Below are 26,599 nucleotides of genomic sequence, written 5' to 3'. Positions count from 1 at the left end.
CTATAGAAAGTGTATTGACTTCACTGCATTGCCGTGTGGTTTACCAGTTGCACTGCAAGAGGAAAAACTGTGCTGCACAAGGTCATTAAATCAGCCTAGAAAATCATCGGCCGTGCTCTCCTGTCCTTAGAGGAGCTCTGCAGGTCCCGCTGCTACAGAAAAGCCAGCAGTATCCTGAAAGATACATTGCATCCAGCACACCATCTGTTTGAACTGCTACCCTGAGGCAGGCAATACAGAGCAATAAAGGCTTGTACAAACAAACTAAACAACAATGCATATCCCTGGGCCATCGCTGTTATAAATAACAAACTGAAACAAATGATTGACAAATCTCTCACTGTGTAATTCTGTTACTCTGTGCAATTTTGTGCCTTCACTGCAATGTCTGTCTTTCCATATACATTACCTTATCTCCATGTGCAATATGGATTACAGTACAACTTCTCACAACTGTCACAGATTTCGCATAATGCAGTGTAGATATATATGTACAGTGTTGCCGTGGAACAAGGTGGCATGGTGGTGCAGTGGTTAGCACTGTTGCCTCACACCTCTGGCACCTGGGTTCGAGTCTCAGAATAAAAATCTGTCAAGTTGTTAATGTGAAGACACTGCAATTGTCATGTAATGGTAATTTGAAAGGGGACTTTTATTTTGAGACCTGTGGCCTGAGTTTCTTGTTTATGGTGTGTGCAGCCATTTTAGTTTCTCTCACAGAAGAAAAATGTAATAAGTTCTCACAACACAGAAGTTTGCAACACAACTTTATTCCTTTGTTTTCTTGCAGCATTGTCAGTAAGTGAAGTTTGTTCATGAGTCTGAAACTGAAAGAGAAATATAAGTTAGATAGTTAAGGCTATATTCGCATATTAAGTTAATATACTTACCTGTAAGATAAAGATTGTTAGTATCCTTTGGATGATTTTAAATATTTGTATACTTATCTGTGTTATTTGGATTTATTTCAGTTTTACCTTTTCTTCATTAAAATTGTCCAAATTCAACACGGAGCCTGTTCCTTGGAGATGATTATGGGGAAATGAGTTTAAGTATGTTGTTTCATAATCAATGAGAACAGTACAGCAATGTTGTACTCTGTTTTGTAACTGAGTTGGTATTCAGAGTGGTAGTTGCCCTTACACATACTCATCACAAATACAGTATTACACATACTCATCACAAATATAATATAACACAAAGTTCTCCAAACTCCATGGACTGGTCATTTTTGGATACAAGGAAATGGCCTTTTTTATATGATGTACCATGATATATTATGTCTGTGGAAACACTAGTATTAAGTTCTGAAAAGCCAAACTCTCTCACTGCATGTTTAATTGCATCACTGTAAAGCTGAAATAGAAAAGACAACTGTCCTTGACTTGTGGAAGCTGACTGCCGTCTGGACCCGCTGAAGGATATGCCTAAAACATCTGATCTCTTTCAGATAAAGTGTGGCAGATATTTTTGAAGTTCTTCAAGTGCCTAGCACATCTCTTGAAGTAGCCGTGTTTACTTTCAAAACGCATGGTCCATACTCTGATCAAGGGTCCACATTTCAAAATTAATGCTAGATGAAATGATGTTTTAGCTTTAGAGGAGTCTCAGGAAATAAACACTTTCTTGATTCCAAACATTCTTGTATCATAGCATCAAGATTAGGCTCCCTGAGGCAATGAAATATTTTGTGCACAAATCATGTCAACAATATTTTTAAGCTGCGGAGTTAACTGCCACACTTCATTGTCTGGATATTGCATTTTCTCACCAATTGATACAGGCAACAGCGAATTTTGTTACCGAGATTTGTATTCTTATTAAATAACAGACAATTAGATTCCACTTAATGGGAACAACATCAAATCGGTGTTTACTGAAGACTGAAGATAACACCACATGACTCTTGTGGAAAAGGGGGGCCACACTCCCCTGGGAAAACTGTACGAGTTGCTGCAGGAGGGTAGTACTCGCTGCGGGATATCAATTACGATGCAGGGTAGACAAGATGGAGGGAGGTTGTTACGAGTTTTATTTCCTGTACGTATGAATGGATGTATGTATGGTTCTATAACAGATAAACGGAAAACCAATTACTACAATGCTTACAAAAGAATTACCATAACACACCAACACAAAACATAATCGAAGTAAAGGGAATGATTGGATAGGAAATCAACGTAAATACCTTCCTAAGGTATAACAAAACACTCGTCAGCGATAATTGCAACTTATTCAATAAACTCAATACTTACGTTCATCAGTGACGCATACATAACCCACGGAGTGTATTACTTTCAGGAACAACTAAGTTAACTAATTATAAGTTACCGCTCGCTGACTTGCTACCTATCTCTCCGGCTCTCCCGCGCTCTAGTCCTGCGTGCACCCATAGTCCTTTGCACGCACCGCCGTTTCTTAAAGACACAAGAGCCTTTCTAACAACTCTCTTTGCATATTTCTCCAAGACACTGATATCATACTGCTGGAGTGTCAATGAAGCACCATTTGGCCACTGGATGTCGCTGTAAAACAAAAAAATAAATTCCTATGCAGTTTTCCTTGGTCAGTAATACATATTATTTCACACAGTGAACAATTATATTCATTATAGTAAATCAGTTATATTAACAAAGTATTTGTTATATGATGAAACAAGAATAATTGGTTATGAAAGCAGAAATGCGTAGGGATCCATGACATGCAGTACAAATGACAATATGCCTTTGACAACAGTATGATAAGCAGTAGAACTTTTGTATACCAGCGAGTGCAGAAAATTAATAGTCATGTCACTATTTCTGTCTGATAACGATACTGATATCGTACATTTGGATATCTGACAATCCGATGCAGTCTTTTTTTAAACAGAAAACAAAAAATCCGGAAACATTTTGTATACTTTAACACAAATTCAAAAATTATAACTGTGATATTGTCATGACCCGGCTCGTCGGCTCCTCGTGTGTGCCACGCCCCCTGATTACCCACGTGTGCTTCCCTGATCGTCTCCAGCTTTGTCCACTTACTTTGATTAGTCCTGTCTTATTTAAGTCCTAGTCTTGTTTGTTTCCCTCGTCTGTCATTGAAGTTGTTCGGTGTTGGATGGCTCTTGTCCTGCGTCTCCCCAGTAAATCCTTGTTTCCCCTGAATCCAGCCTGCTTGAGTGATTTCCGCTCGCTTGCCTGTCCGTGCGACAGCCCGTTCACCTGCCGATCCACGCGTAGCGTAACAGATATAATAAGGAAGAAACATTGCACAGAGAACATAATTTAGTAGAATTTATTTCTATTTATTTTTACTATATATATATATATATATATATATATATATATATATATATATATATATAAATTATTTTTTTTTTAATCTTTTTATTTAAATGTCCTCAGTACTTATCTGGAACTGCTGTCTCTGAGATAATGTCGGTTTGGTAGCGCGTAAGGAGACTCCAAATGGTTCATTAAGCGCTCAAGCTCAGAACAGAAAGGGGTTGATCATCAAGCACAACAAACTCGACAATTTTCTCTATCAGCTTTGTTTTGTTGCTTTCTGGTAGGAGTGTCTCACGTTTCTGAATTGTTTCAAACAGTATTTGTTGATGCAACACAATTTCCTTATTGGCGCTCGTGGAATTATTAAAAAATTCTGTGTACTCCTGTCCATGATATTTCTGCAGGTGTTTAATCAGATTCGTTGTGTTAAAGTTTCCAACTCTGTTACCACCCCACTGCACCACCATGCCGCCCACAGTTAAGACTTACATTATATAATGTAATACCCCCCCCCCCCCCCCCAAAAAAAAAGTCTTGACAAAGAATACAGACCATTATTTTCCCAAATATATGTATGTTATGAAGATATGATTTTAATAGTTCCCAGAACTGCATGATGTTACGTGCCCTCGGTGTAAAGTCTAGGGATGGAGGGGGAGCAATAACATTTAAGTTTTGGACAGTGGACGAACAACCCAAACAGATATTCCACACACACACTCACACATACACCCAGGGAGTAAAAGAAGGGAAATTTATTTCACCGGAAATACACAACCGGTTGTCAAAGGAAAACAAAGGGAACAATGCAGGGCATTAACTAAACACAAAACTCGCAAGAAAAAAGGAGAGGGGGACTGGACTGTGGGCAGCGCAAAAGTAAAGAACACAATAAAACCAAACAGCTTCCCTAACAAGGCTAGTCTAACTATTCTAACCTTACCTATGAAAACATAAATACAGAAGGTTGCTCCTGCTCCTTTACCAAGGGTGTCTCAACACAGGCTCGAACCTACGTGGTGCAATGTATAGGGGCGACCCTGCTTCCTTGTCCAGTCCTCTGAAACAAAGCTCCAACGAGCCGTGACAAACGTGAATATAACAAACGGCAGGCAGCAGAAAAAAGCAGGTCCTCCTGGGCAAGATTTAAGATGGCGGCTCCTCCTCTCCAGCACGATGGTTGGCCGATGGAGACGTAATGCGGACAGATGAGTGTGACGATTGGGTGACAGAATTGGACAGGACATGATTGCCTGCTAGAGTATTGAGCACTGTCCCTTTTAACAAAAACAATTGAAGCGTGCATGTACAGAACATACAGACACACACCCACACACAAGGAGTGCAGCTATGGGCTCCACACGTAACACGTGAATATACATGAATAGCTGGTAGATGAAAGCTCTGAGAGATGATCTTGAATTGCAACAAACAGGACAACACTAATATGTCAACTATCAGCACACTGTTAAATTACGTGAATTTACATTATGATGCACATTGTGTCTATCAATACTTTATTGTTTTCCAAGATGATATGTCAATTATGCCACAGGGAAATGTGTATATCTCTAGCACACACATAGTGTCTATACATACAACCTTTTTCTCTCCTAGGTTAGTCATTTGTAGATGAAGTCACCATGACCTTCATTTGGCTCAGCCTCGCCTGCACTCTAGGTCCCAGGTTACTTGTTTGAGATCTTGGTTTTAGTTGTTGGTGTTTTTGAGTTCTGTGCAAAAAGAAGGTGTTGTGAAAAATTTCAACCAAGCATTTCAATTAATCCGCACTGATCAGTACAGAGTTGATAAAAATATATGTAAACCTTGGAACTTGGTAGAGTTGTATGTGCTTTAAAGTGTATTATATAATCAGCCATTTGATGGATTTTTTAAATTTCTAGATTATTTGTTTGAGGTCAAAATTCTATAATTTATTCTTTTGAATTACTTTCACAACACTTGGATTTGAATAGATTTTCATAAATTCCATCTTTTGTAACATTTATTCAGTACAGGGTGAAGGTGCTATTTCATTAAATTTAACATCACTAAATTTAACGGGTCTCTAAAAGACAAGCATGCAGAAAGTTACGTATTACCTTTCATCTTTAACTGTGTCCAGTTTGAGTTGTCTGGGCTGGTGTCTTTCAATAAGAGGAAATTTAGCTCTTACCATCGCAGAGGTAAGACCCACATTTGTGCTCCTGGATCAGTTTAAATTAAACAATTCCACAAGTTAAATTCAAATGAAAATCTGCACTACAATCAAAGTAATAAATTACATTTGCTCAGTTATAATTTAAAATGACATCATTCATTGTACTGTTGTTGATAGAACCAAACCTAAAATGATTGTCAATCGTAGTAATGTTTATAATGTGAAAAACACGCATGATTAAAAGTTTCATAACATTAAAAAAAATTATGATTAATGCTTCTTGAAAAATATTTAGTGCCTTGTGTTGTTTTAGTTCATACACTTCTATAAGTCTGTGGTTCTATCAGTGCTCTTTACATTGAGAGCTCTCATTGCAGCTGTGCGGCCCACTGGAACATGTTGAAGGACACTGCTACCTATGGCCACCATATTAACAAAGCATCTGTCACTGCTCACATAAGTGTTTCTTGAGGACCATGTGACTGTCTCTAAGACATTATTTATTATTGTTTACTCTGTATACAACCCCATTGTTTCACACTGTCTTGTATATTTATACTGTTTGTACGTTGTGCCATGGTTTTGGGGCAGTTTTATCTTGTGTCACTGTATATCTGTATGTGAACAGTATAACAATAAAGAGCACTTGTCTTACAGCCCATCTTGCAAATCCTCCTTCAGATCCTCAGGTATTCTTTCCATTGGAGGAGGTGCCATTGTAGGGAGTATATCTTCATTAAAGAGGTCAGACCTTAAAGAACAAATCAAGTTAATTAACATATACCCATGTATCTTGAACCATCATTAAACTTTTAAGATTAAGAAAATTAAAAGACCACAGCACAATTTTTTGTTTCACTTAATTCTCAACTTATGGATGTGCATCTGTGAATATATATATATATATATATATATATATATATATATATATATATATATATATATATATATATATATATATATATATATATATATATTGCAAACTGCAGCCTGGTTCTTGTCTGTTTCTCCTTAATGGAGGACTCCTACCTTGCTTTTTGGAACTTCAGTTCTGCTTCTAGGAGCCTGATATGAACTGTCCTAGCAGAGCACATCACACCTGCACTTAATGTTTCACATTGCCTTTGAAGGTCACTCCTCCAATTCATGAGAAACTGTCAAATAAGTTCATCTCTGGTATTAAAATGTTGCTTCTGCCCTTTACCTGGCTGGTTTTTGGTCATTCCCAGGATTATTCCCTTCACCTTATTTTCATGTCCTGCTGTCTTAGTAATTTTGAACCTGAAAGCATCTTGCTGCTCAGTGTAGCCTTCTGCCAGCAGAACCACAATTAAATCATGATTTAAAAAATGCAGATTTCTTTAAAAATATAGAGTTGTCTCTTAATTTTTTCCATGACTGTATATTCAGGTTTCAGTTAAACGAATACTGTTTAAATTTTTTACGGATCCATTTTCCATACTGCCTATATTAGAGCCGAACCAAGGAAGCAATGGACACAAGGCAGAGGAAGTACAGAATGCAATGCAATACCACAGTAAAACTTTCAGAATCCCAGATTTGAAATGTCAGTTTGCTGAACTGTGTGTTGTTGGACTGCGACAGGAGACTAAAGTACTGTACAAACCCTTTCTGCCTCATCATGGGGAGCATAAGATGAGAACAAGATGAGGTTAATAGTCTGCTTTAGAGAAGAGCCAGAGTGAAGTAATATGTGCATTGCAGAATCGTGGCTACAAGGTGACACACCAGATGCTGCTATTGGACTGGAGGGCTTCCAGTTTGTGAGCACAGACCAGAATACAGTGGAAAGGTGAAAGGTGGTTGGTTAGCTTTGTTATTAACTCTAGATGATGTAACCCAAATTGAATGACTTTGGCAGAACAGATCTACAGCCTGTGTATTGAACTGTTTGCTGTGAGTCTGAGGCTGTACAATCTATCAAGTATTCTTTCCAGTTGTCACCATTACTGTTTACATTCCACCATTGCTAGAGATGGTGTGACATCATACACTTGGTTTTAAGGACGCATACTCAATCAGTCCCTAGTAAAAAATGTTCCTTCCCTTTTTAAACCCTCCAGCATAGGCCCACTGCCCAAGAATGGAAGAAGAAGGATTTTCAATAACCCTAACACCACACATTAGGAAGACCTTTGAAAAGCTAGTTCTAACACCCCTCATGCGAAGTGAAGGACTACCTTAATCCTCATCAATTTCCTTAGCATGCCCATATGGGCATGGAAAATGTCATTCTGTTCCCACTCGACAGAACATACTCACAACTGGACCAGAAAGACAAGAAAGTGAGCCATGACATAGGAGAGAGTTTGATATTGGGGGACACAGCTGAATAATTTATATACAAAGGCCTATTTATTGGGGGGGTGGTGAATGAAGCCAAATGAAATTAATTATTATTGTAGGGTGTTAAACCCCCCCCGTCCCCCCGGTTCTTATGCTACTGGCAATGAGAATGCTCTTGTCTTCTCCGGTTTGCAGATGGTACTGTGGTTTTGGTATAATCAGGACCTCCAGCATACTCCTGAATGGTTTGATGCTGACCTTGAGTACTCTTTACTCTTTTTTCCTTTCTGGTAAGGGGTTGGTCTGTCTGTCCTGAGTGAAGTTATTCAGTTTCAATTTCCTCAAGATCTTGTTCACCATTGATGGTAATAAAGAACATGAGACTGACAGGTGGATTGATTTGGCAGCTATACTTTTGCAGGTACTAAACAGAAGGTGAAACGGAACAGGACTCGCCGTTTACAAGTTAATCCTTGCCTATGGTCATCAAGCTGGAGGAAATGAGCAAAAGAACAAAGTTTTGAGTACAAACGGCCAGAACGAGGTATCTCTGCAAGGTTGCTCTATTCACTGGCAGTTTTGGTCCAGGGGGTCCTTGAAATAGAGCCACCTTTGGATTAAGGAGTCAACTCAGTTGGTTTGGATGTATTATCAAGATGCCCCCTGGTCAAGTGCAAGGGAGCAGGTCTGGGCATGTCTAACTGGACCCAGTGGAGGGACTAAATCTCCCAGCTGTATTGGGAATGAACATGCAAAAGCTTGTGTCCTTGAAAAGACAGGACTGGTCTAATATGTCACCACCATGACCCTCACTAGGAGTCAAAGTGAAGCTGAGATGAGGCTTATTATTTAAGCAAGTAATTCAATAATTCTTCAATAAAAGCAAAAAGGCAGAACACTCCAGATCACTTAACATGCTACCTAATGCAGGACCAGTGTGAAGCTACAGCAACAACTATATTACTAAAACATATTTACGGCTACATTCACAACATGACATCTGCCTCATCCTCTAATAGGAAACTCTCTACTGAAACAAACCAATCTTTGCCTCTGTAATAACTTTCCTTTTGTTTATACCTTCCTTAAACAAAGCGGTATGATGTAGAGCCAGCTGTTAATGACCTTAGGCTGGCACATTCCAAAACATCCTTAGATTCTGCAGAAATACATCACAGACAGGCGGTCACAGTCTTCTGCCCTTTAAATGACTTCTAAATCACTGCACTGTGCAGCTAGGGTGTCTGCCTGTTCAGATACGGTGAGAAAGCAGTGGGGACTCAAAGACACTGTTAGTGTAGAACCAACAGTTCACACTACAGCTATACAGGTGCTAATTGAATCTTTTTGTCTTTTTGTATATAAGTGGTAAATATTGGACTGTGTGTGGGCAGTGGTGTCTTAATGGTTAGGGAAGTGCCTTTGTAATTGAAAGATTGCAGGTTCCTGACTAGCAAGGCACCACTGAGGTACCCTGAGCAAAGTACTGCCCCCATCCACTGCTCCCCGGGCGCTGAATTAGCTGCCCCCTGCTATGTCACATATCAGTGTTGTGCACTGTGTGCTGTGGTGTGTCAACAATGACAATTAACTACTAAATAAAATGCTTTTATTCAGCGCAAACTACGCACCAATAATCTGATACCATTTAGAATGCAACTATTCTGTGTTTTGTTCAAGTCAACTTTAAACATACACATTTCAAAAACCTATTTTCAGAGGTGCTGAAAAATTGTAAAAAAAAAATCACATTACAGATGCTCCTTTACTTACAAACTTTCAACTTACGAACTTTTAGACATATGAACGAAGAGGACTGTAAGTCCAAATTGCTCCCGTTTCTTGTCTGCAATATCAGTTTTTTTTCTGCACACCAATTCCGCCTAGTACGACTTCTCCCTGCTATTCCCACCGCGCAGCAGCGTAGCGTGCGTACTCCCAGCATCCTAGTTCTTAGTACTTGCATATACCCTTAAAAAGATGTTGAATAACGACTTACGAACATTTCAAGTTACGAACTCCCACACCAATCAGTTTGGAAAAGCAGTGTGAATTTTAAGAAGTGACACTAATAGCCTTTTTACAGTTTATAACATGTAACAGATCAAATACTGACAATTAAAAAGTGCAGTCGCATTTTCCTGGAATAATACAAAACAATAAATGAATATTAGCACAATAAATTGTCAGTCATGACCAAGCTGCCAAACTGCAAAACAGTTTATGTTGCACAACACATGCTTTACACTTCCAACAGGTATTTGTATGTGTAATAATATCCTTGCCTCCGTGATATGGTGGCATAGTGGTGGAAGCAATAATTTGACTGGAGAAGGGGTCAATAATGGTGACAATAAATAATAACGTCCATAATGACCCACAACCCTGAGCAAGACAAGCAGTTATCATTATGAATATTTAGTTCACAGAAGATAAATACTCTAAAGCAACAGTCAGTGGCAATAAATAGGTTCTACTGACTACTGTAACAGCAACTGCCTTACATGCATGGGGCCCAAGCAGTGGTCTCAGGGGAGGTGCTGGACAGAGTTGATAAAACTGCTGACTCAAACTTCTTCCAAGTCATCACACCACGGATCACTTCCTGAATTCAACCAAGAGAGATATTAATTAAGAAGAGGAAAAATCTTGTCAGCAAATTGCCCACCTGTTTACATTCCACCATTGCTGGTTCATTTAGAATTAGCATGGTTGCAAATTTGTAAATTGATTTGTACCTCTTCTTTAAGACTTACCGTTCTGTCCAGGAATTTCCTCTGGCTTCTAAGTGAATAAGTGTTGCCTGTTCCCTTGCCAGAGATGCCCTTCAGAAGTGGGCACAGGTAGAAATCAAGTTCACTCTCTAGATAAGGAAGTGGCGGCTTGAAATCATGTAGTCCTGGGGCAGGGTTCTAAAGGATCAGGCAGCATAAAAACTGTTATCCCCAATGTAAATTATTGTTCATACATTAACTTGCAGATATTCCACCAAATGGCCCGGTCTTCTGTTATTGGGAGCCAGTGAAACAAGAGTAAAAATCAATATACAATGGTATTTATGTGAATGAATTATAGTACTGGATAAGACCAAATAAGACATTTGACTAGATTAATAATATCCAAGAACAATGAATTAAAAAAGAATCACTTTCATTAAACTGTAGGGGAGGTCTTTTTAAATAAAGACTTACAAAAACTCTAAGTGGGTGTGCATCTGGTGAGCAGAATATGGCTGTAGGGGCTGTAAATGTCAGGTAAGAACTTCCCTCCAATAATGAAGAAGTCTCATTCTTTTTTTGGTCTTGAAGGTCATGCTCAGAAGGCCTGATTACTGGGGGCAAGAGCTCATCCTGCAATGTGAATATGCAAAGGAACATCAACGATTTGACAATAGATGCCTAACTGTAATCTGTATTTACTTCTGACACCAGGTCTTTTGCTTTGTGGCCACTTGAATCTGCCTTGTGAAGTTTCTGGGTGGGCAACTGGTTAACCAGATATGTTAGTCTTGTAATTAGATATCTCATATCTCAATTAGTAATTATAGATGTCAAATAAGGACCGGCTGAGGGACAACAATCAAAACTGGTAAAAAAAAGAAGTAATTTTTACATACAACAATAACTACAAACCCATGAACACAACGGTTACAGAACTGGTTTTATTCTTATATCATGCCAAGCACAGGGGTCTTATTAATCCCAACAGTATTTGTAAATTTCTATAGAAATTCTGAATGCTTGGATTCCAGTTTAAAGTGGACAAGCTTACAGCACACATTTAATTGGCAAACTACTCTGTCCTGTTGTTTCTGGAATAGAAATCTTAATCATATTTACTACATACTTTCCATTCATTTTATAAAACTTTTAGTCCAAAACTGAATATGATGGGATTGTTACAGAGTGGTTAATGCTGTTCTACATTATAATTTTTTTCCACATATTAAAATGGCCATGTTAAGTGGCATTTTCTTGGACTGCACCTGCTACCTGGCAGACCGATTAACATGAAGCGTAGTCATAGTGCATGAAATGAGAGCACTGAAAGCTGTAAACTGCACTGTACTATACCTGAGCTCCAGTTCTTAGTGGTCTTGCCAGGCTATGGGGAACAAAGCTTGTGAAGGCTTCAAAGGCAGAGACTGGTTCATACCCCTTCAGCTTGTATGGAAGAGGTACCTTCAAAAGCATAATTGATAAAAGATAGTTCATAAAAGCTAAGCAATAATTATTATTATTATCATTGATGTTATTATTTAAATACAGAAATGCTAACCACATGTCATAACCATTGTAGGTCTGAACTTGATTTCCAAGTCATCTACTAATCATGTAATAAGACAATAGCTTTCCCATAGAGTTTCTTGTGACTCATTATGTGATATACAGGTGCAAAAATGCCCATACAAATGGAATAAATAAACTGAAACAACTAAAAGATTATTTTTTTCTTTCCAAATAAATTTACATTTTTAAATAGAATAACTTTACTGCAGCATATGGGTCACAAACACATCCTTATTTTTTGGTGGTGTGGCAGAGATTCTGTATTTGCACACCTTCAGTGGGAAGAAGGGGATTTGCATTTTAGGCTGAGCATTGTTAGGCATCACAGGCACAACACCCAAAGCAGCTGTGTCCTAGGAGGAAAATCATATCCTTAATATATACATTCTTAATTGTTCATTGTTCACAACAGTTTTTCATATCCAACTAAACAGTAAACACTCATTAAGATTAAAACCCTAATATCAGTTAAATGAGTTACATGTTCATTCACCTGGCTGGGGAGAATTTCCAAAGGAAATGTAAATGGGAGGAAGTTGTCTTGGGACAATTTTAGTGGAACTTGCATCTCATCTGGAACTCGGGTCAGGGAGATGACTCCTGCTTTTGCTTTCAATGTGATAGAAAAATACTGCTAACAATTCCAAAAATAAACTATTTCCAGTAAAAATGAGTTATGGGAATATAGTGCTTGAGACAAAACATGCATCATGATTTATTAATGATGAATTAACACGATATCAGTGTGTAACTAAGACTTAGTTTGTGATTAATTAATAGAGAAGTAATAGCATAATGCTATATTATTTTCACCCCATCAAGTAAAGTGTTACCCATTTTTAAAATACATTCTAGCATTTATAGCCAAGACATTTGTTCCAGCACAAACAGACCAATAGATTCCGTCAACATTGGAGTCACAGTACCTTTCAAATACGGATTCAGAAAGAATCCAGTGGGTCCAGCTATAGTGAATGTGTCAATAAGGTTCTATAAGGCACTCACCACTGGACAGTCTCTTCATACTCTGAACTAGTGGCCTCAGAGATGCAAGCATGCGTTCCATACGGCAGCGCATAAGAACCTGAATTTAGGCACAGCACAGAAAGTCAAAAGTTAAAGAATTAACCACACAGAAAGTATTTTAATTTTTGCCTTCTGACTGGTTTCAGTAAAACATTTTTTGTAACATATCTGCCAATACAGCAGCTTTATTTATTGTCTTTTCGCTGTGTCCATTATGTTCCTGTGTGATCCATTTTACTCATGCAAAGGAAAAACCTTTCCACAAATGATTTTCCTAATATTCTCTTTGAAATTCTCCTAGATATTTTGTTTCTTATTTGCCTTATAAAATAAATAGCCAGGCTTATCATCCATCCATCCACCCATCCATCCATCCATCCATCCATCCATCCATCCATCCATCCATCCATCCATCCATCAATCCATCCATCCATTTGCTTATCAGACTGTGTAAAACTTAGCTACAATGCTACAATCATATGCATGTTGCCATTTTACCACTAAACACTACAGCATGCAGTCTAAAAAAAGAATGTTTCTTCGGCTTCTTCACTGCACTTAGCCTGGGAGAAATTTAAACATTTGTGGAAGGAAATCGGGGTTTAAACATTTATGAAGTAGCACCAGTAAAGCTATAATACATAAGTTAAATAGAGGTGTACCTTACGTGCTGCCTGCTGAAAAAGGCACAGACCTCTGTGTCTGATTTCAAAGGAGCTCTTGTGGTAGACAGGGTACAGCGGAACACAGACAGGAAGCTATAATTCACAATGGCTCGTGTTATCAAATAAATCAGCTGGAGGCATAGCAGAAAAGAAGCGAACAGCTACAAATTCAAATCCAGTTCACATTTGCTCTTTTCTGTTCTTTCTTCTGTTAAATTTGAAACAGCTGTCAACAAAGTGCTTGCATACAGTGTCAAAATGCAACCTCTGCATGGAAGAATCACACACCGTGTGTGTATCACAACAAAAAGTAGATTTCTTGAGAAAAGAAAAGTGGTACCTCTTCTTGACTGCGCTGAACACGTCCTGTAGATAGCCAAGGCTGGATCCTGACAAAGTCTTCCTCAAGACCAGTATCTCCCTTTTTCATCCATAAATAGACAGTTTAATAATAATTAAAAAACATTGTTTTGGCTACTAAAAATGCATTAAATTAAATATCACATTGGAATGCTCATCAACCTAAAAGGGGTGGAATTTTGCTATCACCCATAGTTTTTGATGGATGTCATTTTTAGGCTATATTGATAATATATAATTCCTTTTTATGTTATGTATATTAATATTTAATTCAGGAAAAATGGCTTTATTTCTATTTGTTGAATATTTGTAAAACTTTACAGAAGACTTCAAAGTACTGCAAGTCTGTTTTGCCAGAGCTGTAACATGTTTGGGCGCGTTAAGATAGGATCCTGCTCCATCTCTAATATGGGAGAATTATATCAAAGCATATGGAGTTCCAGAATGCTTCATAATTTCTGCTAGACCCTTAAGTGGGGTCTTCCTGGGGCTAAGTACACTTCTATGTTTTAGATGAGTCACTTCTACCATGCGCTTATACTGTATATATATATATATATATATATATATATACTGAACAAAAATATAAACGCAACACTCTTGTTTCTGCTCCCATTTTTCATGAGATGGACTTAAAGACCTACAATTCATTCCAGATACACAATATTACCATTTCTCTCAAAGATTTCTCACAAATCAGTCTAAATGTGTGATAGTGAGCACTTCTGCTTTGCTGAGATAATCCATCCCACCTCACAGGTGTGCCACATCAAGATGCTGATCTGACATCATGGGTAGTGCACAGGTGTACCTTATACTGCCCACAATAAAAGGCCACCCTGGAATGTGCAGTTTTTTGCTTTATTGGGGGTCTGGGGACTCAGAACCGGTCAGTATCTGGTGTGACCACCATTTGCCTCATGCAATGCAACACATCTTCTTCGCATAGAGTTTATCAGATTGTCAATTGTGGCCTGTGGAATGTTGGTCCACTCCTCTTCAATGGCTGTGCGAAGTTGTTGGATATTAGTGGGAACTGGTACACACTGTCGTATACGCCGGTCAAGCACATCTCAAACATGCTCAACGGGTGACATGTCCGGTGAGTATGCTGGCCATGCAAGAACTGGGACATTTTCAGCTTCCAAGAACTGTGTACAGATCCTTGCAACATGGGGCCGTGCATTATCTGTCTGAGTGGCTGGTCTCAGACGATCTTGGAGGTGAACCTGCTGGATGTGGAGGTCCTGGGCTGGTGTGGTTACACGTGGTCTGCGGTTGTGAGGCCGGTTGGATGTACTGCCATATTCTCTGAAACGCCTTTGGAGACGGCTTATGGTTGAGAAATGAACATTCAATGCACGAGCAACAGATCTGGTTGACATTCCTGCTGTCAGCATGCCAATTGCACGCTCCCTCAATGCTTGTGGCATCTGTGGCATTTTGCTGTGAGACAAAACTGCACATTCCAGGGTGGCCTTTTATTGTGGGCAGTATAAGGTACACCTGTGCACTACCCATGATGTCAGATCAGCATCTTGATGTGGCACACCTGTGAGGTGGGATGGATTATCTCAGCAAAGCAGAAGTGCTCACTATCACACATTTAGACTGATTTGTGAGAAATGTTTGAGAGAAATGGTAATATTGTGTATCTGGAATGAATTGTAGATCTTTAAGTCCATCTCATGAAAAATGGGAGCAAAAACAAAAGTGTTGCGTTTATATTTTTGTTCAGTGTATATATATATATATATATATATATATATATATATATATATATATATATATATATATATATATATATATAGCTTAAAGTGTAATTGCGTGTCACTCAAAATCCTTGCGTGATCGTAAAATTAGATACTGAAAAAAAACAAAATTTTGTTTCATGTGAAAAAAATAAAGTAAAAATTTGTTGACCAGTGTTATCAGTATGTCCCAGCACTGTAATAGGTGGCTGACATATACCCACACAATCAGGAAAATTAAATATGGCCTTCAAGACATAAATGGGGCAGCACACTACTTTACATGCTTTAAAACTGACTCTTGCCTTAAATTCCCGATTCACAATATTTCTTTCCTCCAAAATCTGCCTTTTGGTTTGTGGGGAAACAGGGTCCTTCCCACGGTGAACCTGCCTGAACAAATTCGAATTTGGAAAACATTATTATGATGAAAGCTTTAATATGTGTTTTATTATGTAATTTGCTTTACTAGCATGCCAGCAATCATAATGTTGTTTCACTAAATAACTGTTTTTCAAAAAAAAAAAATCTGAACGGCCTGCAGAATAGTATAACAAAGTATTCAAACCATGCTAGATGATTAGCTTTCTCCTCCAGGACATCCTCGTGAACTTTGTTTGCAAACACAGCTTCTTTCTCCTGTCTTCTTTGGGACCCCATCTTGATTTGTGACATGGCTTTGACAAAATGCAAAATGCAAGTATTTAAAACTATAAGGATCCACAATTAATATTATTGCAGTATAGAACTCAAAGCATTTACCAAACATAGGAAAGGTTTCTAGTATACAAGATTAAGATCCTTTAAAATCCATCTTAATAAGCCTATGGTCTCTGTCCTTTATTTTATTTGTGGCTAAATAGTAATTCAATTATGAATAGCTTACATTTTGGCAACAAAGGGGTTCAACTGAATGGCTCTGTTGCCTCACATGTCCTGGTTTATGAGGCCAAATCCCAATCCTGCTCTATATGTGCACATGATCTCAATCCTGCTCTATATGTGCATATTCTCTTTGTTTCATGGCTTTTGGATATTCCAGTTTTTTTTCCACAGTCCAAAAACATGCAGTAAGGTTAAATGGCATCAGTAAATTATTCATGATGTGACAATGTGTGCATGTGCGTGTCCTTTCATGTACTGGCATTCAGTCAATTGTGTTCCCCTGTGTTTTGGTGTATGCTGCCTGGGATATGCTTCAAGCCCCCCTGTAAAGGATTAATGGCTGGAACATAGATGGATAAATGAAGTGTCATACAAATGCTCCAAGTCAATATCAAGTAAAAACTACATATGTTGTGTACCCACATTTATAATACCAAAAATTTACAACACAAAGCATGCTTCAAGCTTGACCAGGAACACATGTGACCATTCGCCCATTTCCTAAAACTGCACATCCAATATAGGACACACAGGGGACAGGGAAGGGGTTACTAGATGAGATGCTACTCAGTTTATCACAGGGTAGCTTATTTCTGGACTGTGTGACCTGTGACCCCATAAATAATTTGATATCGTGCAGATGCTCCTCACTTTATGATGGTTCGACTTTACAATGGTGTGATAGTGATGCACATTCACATAGTCAGCTTTGAATTTTGATCTCTTGCCAGGCTGGTGATATACCATATGATGGTACTGATACCGTGCGATGGCAGCATCCAGCTTCCATCCAGCTGTGCTTCCAGTCTCTGTAGCATAACAACGTGTCATAGTGTTTTTTTTTTTTTTTTGCTTAACCTTTCTCCTATGTTAGCTTTACATTCCTATCTCTTATGTTAAACCTCGTTAGGCTTCCTTATCCATGAAAAGATTGATTTTAATATTTTTGGTGTGGCTTTGTGGACCTTTCTTTTGACAGCATACCTCTTGTTTTCAATAAAAAAAATAATGGTAAAATAAACCTCGAGAATTATATAAATAAACTGAATTGGTTTTATCTTGCCTTACATGTCTTACATTTTTTAAAAATTTATTTTATTTAAATAGAGGTTCCTGAAAAGTCAAAAAGCCATGATTCAGTACACAAATCTATGTGGTGCTTTTATGCATTTTAAACTTACAAATGGACCGGTGCCGACCCTAACGTGACAGCAAAGTTAACCAAATTCCCAAGTCCATTATCTATACTAAACACCTTGGTGTGTCATATAATATTATATTCAAATTTTACTTGAGATATTTTCAACTTATGATGGATACATTAGAACATAAGTTGAGGAGCATCTCTATTGACATCTAAGCCTGTATTTTGCTAAATTTATTGACTCCACTCAGTAATATAACATCCTCATTTATTAAACATTACACAGTTAAACCATGAATGTGTTCTATATTAATTAATAAGTGTGCATGACATTTTTAATTTTTTTATTTTCAGGATATCATATACAGTTTGAGAAATGTTCTTGCTAAGAATGCAATTAATTTATTGAGCATTGCATAGCAGTTCTGTGCTCCTAGACAAAAACAAAGGTGAATTCTGTTACCCTCATGGAGATGCTTTGACTGCATTTTCTCTGGCTGTTGGATGAGAACTGCCACAGTGGTAGGAGCAGACACATCTGCCAGAAGCCTCTGATCCACCTTTCCGGACTCTGGCTGTAAAAGCCAACAGCAAACTGTTACAAATTAGCACATCACCATGATTACTTAAAGACTATGCAATTTTAGTACAGTAAAGCAAATTGCTTAGAATTGGACTGCAAATTGGACAATCAAATTGGACAATCAAATGTTAGCACAAATATAAATAAAAATAAACATTTTCAGTAACACTTTATATTGACTTTCGCAAATATTATATAACACTTAACAGATTACTAGTTCATGTACAGAGGCAACCTACCATCAACTTTCAGCACTGGATATCTTAGTTCTTTAATTATTTTCAAATTATTACGACACAACTATATCTTTCTTTTAATTATTTGATTTTTCAAGTAACAGAGGTTTAACTTGTGAGTTAGCATTACAGCGAGTGTATCATCTGAAGTTTTTTTTGTGGAAAATTGCACTTGTAAAATGCTTGTTAATTTGTAGAAAAATTTTTGGTTGAGGCAGTAGTAGTCTGTAAATGTTACTGACAAACATGGAGTTTTGCTATGGTAGTGTTCTTTTTTGTGCTATTAGCATGCAGCTAAAGTTTTTAATCAACCATTCCTAATGACAGATTGACCCCTTGACTGGGGCACAAACTTTGTCACTTCAAAACTCAATGCTAATCAATTTACTAATAGATAGTAAACTTTTACAAACCTTCATAAGCATAGTATAAATATTTTGCTTGAACATTCATAACTAAATAGATTTTTATTCATAAATAAAAAGATTTGTGAACCTTCAGAAACATGTTTTGAATTCATTAGTATTTCAGTGTCTACTAAAGGTACATCTGAAATACCGTCTACTCAATTTGATCAAAGTCTTTGATTTATCTGTGACCTTTCAATTACTCTTATCAGACATTAGCACATATTCCCCTAGGTAATCATTAACTTCACTACAAACCCAAGCGTAAAACACATCTCTTTTTACTGATTGTTTGCAGTCACTTTCTCATGGGAACAAAGTTCTGCCTGAACAATTCAGGCAGAAATTAACCCTAGAGTGGAATGATCTTGAATTCCGTTTACATATATGCAAGAATTAACAGGTTCTTGTTTTTTTTTTTCATTTCAATTCAGGTATATTCATATTTTTCAGTGATCAGCACACAATAAAGAACTATGTTGTGTTTAAAAAGTCTATCTATGGAAGTTCTGCTATCAAAGTCGTTCTTGAGTCACTATTCATCCATCCATTTCATCCTGTCGGGGTCATAGAACACTGTATCACAGTACAAATACATTATGGGATATTCAGTAATACCTACCTATATGCCTAGGGAATGTTGTGTGAAACCACACAGTGAGAATATGCAAACTCCATACATACAGTGGAGGTAGAATTCAAACCTCCATCCCAGAAGGCATGCCGCTACCCATTGAGTTACTGTGTTGCTTTTGGGTTGGCAATCAACTAAGAATATTAATGACAGACACCAGTTGCATAAATGTCTCACTTGCTGGAAATGGTTTGATAATTGACCCTGCAAGTGGATTTTCAGCAGTTTTTCTGTAAAGATGTAAATTATAGTAAGTTTAAATGATAAAGAAGGCTTTATGTTGATAAAAGTAATTCCAATAAAATCCAGTGTGCAAGCTGGATGGGATGCCATTCCACTGCAGGGCATGTTCACATTCATACTGCATGCACAATTTAGAGATGCCAATTCATCTAATTGCATAATCGAAAAATCCAAAGACACGCATCACGCCAGTTGAAAATTCTAAAAGTGACTGGATGTCACTGGATTAGTGCTTAGTGCTGGTTTGCAGGTTCAGGGTCCCACCCCATTCATCTGAGGCAGAGTCCAGTTTAAGTAAATGGCTAGTGAAAATGAGTGTTATTACAACATAAAAACTGTTTTGTCAAAGAGGCCCCACAGTTACTTACCATAAAGTTGACCCAGTTTCTAAACACAGCAAAATAATCTGATGTACAATTACTGCTACAGAACGCTTATCTAAGGACAATGACTGCGCCAGTGATCTAATGTTGCAGCTGCTATAAGGGAGCTAGATTATTTACAGTGAGTGCTATAACTTCAGCTACAAAACGTATTGAAGCACAAGCCACAATAAGTTATGTAGGAAAATAAAATAGCAAATACATTCCCGTGGGCATCCCCTTGACCTGCTTGAGCCATTTGGCAGCCGAATAACCCTCAGGGAAACGCGCCACATGGCCATAGTGCAGTAACACTCCCTCACAATGCAGGTAATGTGCCTCATTCAGCAACTGGTCATCCAACACAAAGTCAAACAAGCGGTACCCAAGGATTCTCTGAAGAGACACAGTACCAAAGGAGTCCAGTCTTCGTCTCAGCTCACTGGATAGCGTCCATGTCTCACAGCCATACAGCACCAGGACTGTAAAGACTAGGACCTTTGTCCTCTTGCAAAGATATCAGGAACGCCACACACCCCTTTCCAGCGACCTCATGATCCCCCATGCTCTTCCAATCCATCTACTGACTTCATAGGAACAGTCACCAGAGACATAAATGTCGCTGCCGAGGCAGGTAAATCACTTGACAAGGTCGATATTCTCCCTGCAGACAGACACACTACTGATGGCTGTACCTAAGAAGTCATTAGATGCTTGGATCTTGGTCTTTATCCAGGACACCCACAATCCCAGACACTCAAACTCCTTGCTCAGTCTCTCAAGAACCCCAATCAGAGCCTTCATGGACTCCGCTAAGATCACAGCATTGTCGGCAATCAGTAAATCTTTCTTCGTCACTGGACACCTCACAGCTGCTGGACCCCACAACCTGCTGTAAAGAACCTCTGCCGATATTTGTGCTTGCGCTCGCTGAGAATCCTCAGTGGAAGGATACGGTCGATGGGATGGGTAGTTGGGATGACGCTTGACTCCCAAATGGAAGCAAAGATTGCCTGCAATGCCAGGAGGACAGCCATACCACCAGCCTAGAGAAGTTCACCCCGGATACCACAGATCCCTGTAGCCTTCCCTGATCCCAACTGATTCACCACAGTGAGATTGGGAGGTTCACAGCTGATTGGAGGATCAGCTTCGAGAACCTTAGACCCAGAGATGTTTAACATCTTGGCTGGAGGGTCAGCTTTAAACAAATTGACTTCCGTAAGGACCGTCCCATCACCCACCCTGACTGCAGGTCTCCAAGGAACAGTTTCAGATGTGCGTAATGCTTCGATTCCTCTGTAAGCAGGATGTGGGTCACTAGACCACAGATGGTGTGTCACATGCTCGGAAATTTCTCTAACAAACGCCTCCTTATCTACCCTTAGAGCTTTCACAGCTGTTCTTCTCAGTTTCCAGTACAGACTGGAACTGCCACCAAGTCGTGTGCTGTGACACCCCTCGATAATACCCAGGGTGCCCAGTGAGATGAAGCACCTCCTTCTGGGAACACTGGCAACACCAGCACAACCCTCGGCAACCTTCAGGGTCTTATCATGGAAGGTCTCCCACATCACATTAGAGTCAGCAGTCACACCCAAGTCTATAAGTTCCTTACAGAAACTACATGCAAAATCATCAGAAACTGCTTGATCTTGGAGTCTGGCTAAGTCTAGCCCCATTGTCCTAGTAGGTGGTAGCCTACTGGGTCTAAGCTGAATCTTCAGAGTCTGTGGTCAGATTTCATAAACTGTGCATTTCTGTAGACCCTGCAGTTCTGCAGGAACCTCCAACGTCTGGCCACGAGGATGTGATCGATCTCCTTCACTGCACCACCAGTATTGGAGTACCAAGTCCAACCATGCAGCTCAGGGCGTTGGAACCAGGATCCAGTGACCCGCAGCTCCTGACCTTTCGCAATCTCAGAGAACATGGAGCCACTTTCACCATGGTCTCCAGACCCATGGGGACCGACACAATCCTCATAGCCAGCCTTGTCAGTGTCAGTGACCATTAGACCATTAGACTGACCAGATCAAAAGAAGGTACACCCACCTACAGAGATCTGGCAACTCCTTAGCCTGTTTATCTCAGAGAGTGCTGCCACTGAAACGCGGAGTTTACGAAGCTCCCCCAACAGCAGAGGAAGATGGTCATCTTGCTAGAGAGACAAAACAAGAATAAAAGAAAAAACAGTACAAATCAATCACATTTGAAACTACTATGTCTTCCCCTATGTTATCTGTTGTTTCATGTTCAGCCTCTAGATGAGGAAATTTTGGAATGAGTAATTGGTTCATAATGGAAATGCTTCAACTGTGGCTAACAGTTAGAAAACTAAAAAGCTAGCTAGAACAAACTCATGGTGAAGTGTCAGTCAAGGTCAGAGATGCTGGGTGATGTCACAATCCTTTTAAAATAAATTGTCCCAGATACCTTGTTCAGAAATTAAATATACAGTATTTAGTATATGAAGCATTATATGACTCAAAGATTTCACAGACATTTTACGGGTGCTATGGTCATTGTAGGAGGAGCGAGATATAAATACAATGTTAAAAACCCATTACAATATTAACTTAAGCTTGAAATAACTTTACAAAAACAAATATTTATTGTAATCACTGTGCTAAACTGCCAAACCTACATGTATATTACAGGAAATTAAATACAAGACAAAATTTACCCATATGACCAATGCTTTTACAAATTTGACTTGCTTCTTTAAAAAATCCATAAAAGACATACTACAATTGAGGATAAATTATACCTGTCATGAGCCCAGCATATATCAATTTAGTGATCTGGACCTGAATCAGTGGACCATGATCAAATTATGTATTCATTCAGGCCTGCTGATTTTCAAAATAGACATGTTTTCAAGCTTTTTCCACAGTTTAATCATGTGCTCAACCTATCTTGGTCTCCAACACCGTATAGTGTATTTTATTTTCTATACTGCTGTCAGAGATAGTTTTACAACTAGACTATGCAGTTGGGTACAAATGAACATGATATACTAAAGCACACAGAAATTTATAATACAGTTTAATTAAACAGGGGTTTTAAATAGAAGTGCATATAGTTTAAATACTTCATAGTTGCTAAATTACAATGATAACGTATTCATATCCTACATATCCCATATACTGTTATCAGACCTCTGGCCCCATGGAACAGGAGACAAGCTAATGTGTGACAGTTCATTGACGGGATAAGCATGAACAAGAACGAGAAGATTTATATCTTCATGAATAATAAAAACATTAACTCCATTGAGAATATTCATTAAGATGGTTTTATTAGGCTTGGCTGTCCGGTGGGATTGCAGATGCAGCTGACAGGTACTGGCAGACCAAGCGTAGTGTGGCTTTGGCAGCTGCTGAAGCAAAAAATCGGTTGTGAGTGGAGATTGGCAAGGCCATGGAAAATGACTTTCGGTTGGCCTCGAAAAAATTCTGGCAAATCATCAGGTGACTCTAGAGGAGGAAGCAGGGATTTACCCATGCTGTGTACAGCAGGGATGTTGAACTGTTGACCTCAAATGGGGATATGGTCTGATGGTGGAAGGAGTACTTTGAGAACCTTCTGAATCCCACTGATACGTTTTCCTTTGAGGAAGTACAGCTGGAAGAGGAGGACTTTTCCATCTCTATGGGTGAGGTCACCAAAGTAGTCAAAAAATACTTCCCTGGTAAGGCTCCAGGTGGTTTACCCTTAGATTCTGAAATCTCTTGATGTTATTGGGGTGTCTTGGCTGACATGTCTCTTTGCATGGAGGTTGGGGACAGTGCCTTTGGCTTGGCAGACTGGGGTGATGGACCCAATCTTTAAGAAAGGAGACCAGAGGACAACTTTAGGGAGATCACACTCCTCAGCCTCCCTGAAAAGTTCTATACCAGTGTACTAAAGAGAAATGTCTGCCCATTGGTCGAACCTTGAATACAGGAGGAACAAAGAGGATTCTATCCTGGTTGCAGCATGCTGGACCAGCTATTTGCTCTCACAAGGATACTGGATACATGGGAGTTTGTCCAACCAATCTACATGTGTTTTGCGGACTTGGAAAAGGCATATGACCTATCTTGGTATGGGGTACGGGGTCCATTGTTGTGGGCCATCAGGTCCCCATACAAATACAAGGACAGTTTGATTTGCATCACCAGCAGTAAGTCAGAAAGATTCCCAGTGGGTGTTGGACTCTGCTACGGCTGCCCTTTGTCAACAATTCTGCTAATAACTTTTATGGACAGAATTTGTAAGCGCAGCCAAGGGGCAGATGGGGTTCAGTTCAGGGACTGCAGGATTGTGTCCTTGCTTTTTGCAGATGATGTGGTCTAGTTGGCGTTGTCAGGCATTAACTGCATTAGGCACTAGGGTGGTTTGCAGCTGAGTATGAAGCAGCCAAGATGAGGATCAGCACCTGTAGTTCTGAGGCCATGGTTCTCAACCAGAAAAGGATGGATTGCCCTCTCCTGCTGGGGATGAATTACTGCCTCAAGTGGAGGAGTTTAAGTTTCATGGGGTCTTATTCAAAAGTGATAGAAGAAGGGAGCAGACAGATCAGTGCAGCATTGGCAGTAAAGGGGACACTGTACCATTCTGTCATGGCAAAGAGAGAGCTGAGCCGGAAGGTAAAGCTATTGATTTACTGGTTGATCTATGTTCTTATGCTCACGTATGGTCACCTGCTTTGGGTAGTGACTGAGAGAATGAGATCTCAAATACAAGCGACAGAAATCATATTCCTTTGCTGCATGTCTGCACTCAGCCTTACAGATAAGCAGCAGATAATGGATGGATGGATGGATAGACGGATGGATGGATGGATGGATGGATGGATGGATGGATGATGGATGGATTTTACTAGCTGTGCATCCTACATTAGTCCCTCACTCATACATTAATACCCAAAAATTACTTAAGGTAAAGTATACGAAAGACAGATGTAAGCAAAAGTTATAAAGTTTAAACTTGAAATGAGTTACAAATACAAAAAAACGTTAATAAAATAAAAACTGAATTAAAAACATACCTTTTCTCCTTGAAAAGGAGACCATCTTTTCAGTCCGTAGAATGGAAAACTCTTCCCCTTCTAAAAATCTTTGACTGCAATCAAAAACCTAAAAATGCCAAAAGTATTGTGTTTTGTTTGAGTACTAATGCTTAAGGTTAGGGTTTGGGGTAGTTAAGGTTGTCCCTGCAAAGATATGAATACAAACGTATGTGTCTGAGTGTAAGTGCGTATGTGTGTGTTATACACTGTCTTGGAATGGGTTCCGGACCCCCACAACACTGCACAGAACAAGTGGTTACAGTAAATTAATGGATTGATGGATGGTTTTAAAGTATTTAGTCTATGCAAGAACAATATAAATATTAACAGCAGACATAAATCAAAGCATATACAAGCATGAAAATAAATCAGCGAGTAGTGCATGTGCATTTACGTAGTGAAAGTCCAGTGCTAGGCCAGTGCTATTTCATCTATTGTGAAGATGAAATATCGTCCTGACTTGTGTTATGGCTAAAATTAAATAAAATATGCTTTAGTTTATTATGACCAACGTACCATAAAAACAGCTGATATCAAATTTAAAAATCATACAGTATATAAGCACAGTGTGTGTGTGTGTATATATATATATATATATATATATATATATATATACTGAAACTTTTCATAACGAAGGAAGAAATGAGGCTACAGAACATTTCTTTAAAAAAAACTATACAATTCATTGTCATTGTAAAAAGTAACAATAAACAGATGCTTGATGAAGCATCACGATAATCACAATTTCACAATACCGTCATAGAATTATTCTACACAGCCACTAATCATTTCCGTCGATTTTCACTAGTTGGTTCAAACTTTAAGAGTATAACAACATATAACATAATTTAACTAAACTAAACTAAACTAATATATAATAACTAACAGCGACTGACTAGAAAACAAAGCTATTAAACGTTTGAATGACCAAGCTAGCGATACATGCGATCTACTCGGTTATATAACCACTCGCTGCACTGCAGAAGAATATCGTATGTAAACATAAAACATACAAACTACTGTTTATGTTTTTAATTAATTAATTTATACTCGATTGGTAATACAGAGAAAAATACTTGAATACCTGTCTAGTAGTAAGACCGCGCTAACCCATAACAGTGTACACTACCGTCACCATGGTAACCTTCAGTTTTCCTGGGCGTTTACCAAAGCGCTCTTATTCAGTGTTCAACAAACTTATTTTAACCAGCTAAA

At 38.7% G+C, this 26,599-nt stretch overlaps 1 protein-coding gene across 2 annotated transcripts; it reads right to left on the bottom strand.

Annotated features, from left to right (window-relative positions):
* Window positions 1-3,913: 3,913 nt before the first annotated feature.
* cfap221 (cilia and flagella associated protein 221) lies at window positions 3,914-26,567 on the bottom strand. Of its 2 annotated transcripts, XM_049006016.1 has the most exons (18): window positions 26,469-26,567; window positions 25,364-25,451; window positions 22,384-22,489; window positions 18,327-18,438; window positions 16,403-16,511; window positions 16,140-16,227; window positions 14,064-14,144; window positions 13,721-13,816; window positions 13,038-13,116; window positions 12,526-12,641; window positions 12,305-12,385; window positions 11,817-11,924; window positions 10,935-11,093; window positions 10,500-10,655; window positions 10,248-10,348; window positions 6,092-6,187; window positions 5,378-5,482; window positions 3,914-5,008 (listed from the first exon to the last, which is right to left on the bottom strand). In XM_049006016.1, exons 4-18 carry the CDS (start codon window positions 18,349-18,351, stop codon window positions 4,894-4,896), a joined length of 1,515 nt encoding a protein of 504 aa, XP_048861973.1. In that variant the 5' UTR covers window positions 18,352-18,438; window positions 22,384-22,489; window positions 25,364-25,451; window positions 26,469-26,567; the 3' UTR covers window positions 3,914-4,893. The 2 variants fall into 2 exon arrangements, with proteins under 2 accessions (XP_048861973.1, XP_048861974.1); XM_049006017.1 differs by lacking the exons at window positions 16,140-16,227; window positions 22,384-22,489; window positions 25,364-25,451; window positions 26,469-26,567 and having other exon boundaries at window positions 18,327-18,345.
* Between the last annotated feature and the right edge of the window lie 32 nt (window positions 26,568-26,599).

This window comes from Brienomyrus brachyistius, chromosome 1 (genome assembly GCF_023856365.1).
Source record: "Brienomyrus brachyistius isolate T26 chromosome 1, BBRACH_0.4, whole genome shotgun sequence".
Taxonomy (NCBI): Eukaryota; Metazoa; Chordata; class Actinopteri; order Osteoglossiformes; family Mormyridae; genus Brienomyrus; species Brienomyrus brachyistius.
The sequence above is the reverse complement of the archived record's forward strand: the minus strand, read 5'-3'. Positions and strand labels throughout refer to the sequence as shown.

Coding starts and splice junctions, on each gene's coding strand:
- cfap221 (XM_049006016.1), bottom strand. CDS start 18,351: ATGCAGTCAAAGCATCTCCATGAGG. Junction 13,117..13,720: donor TTCAGCAGGCAGCACGTAAG/GTACACCTCTAT, acceptor GCCTAAATTCAG/GTTCTTATGCGCTGCCGTAT. Junction 6,188..10,247: donor ACTGCTTGGGCCCCATGCAT/GTAAGGCAGTTG, acceptor TTGTTCTTTAAG/GTCTGACCTCTTTAATGAAG.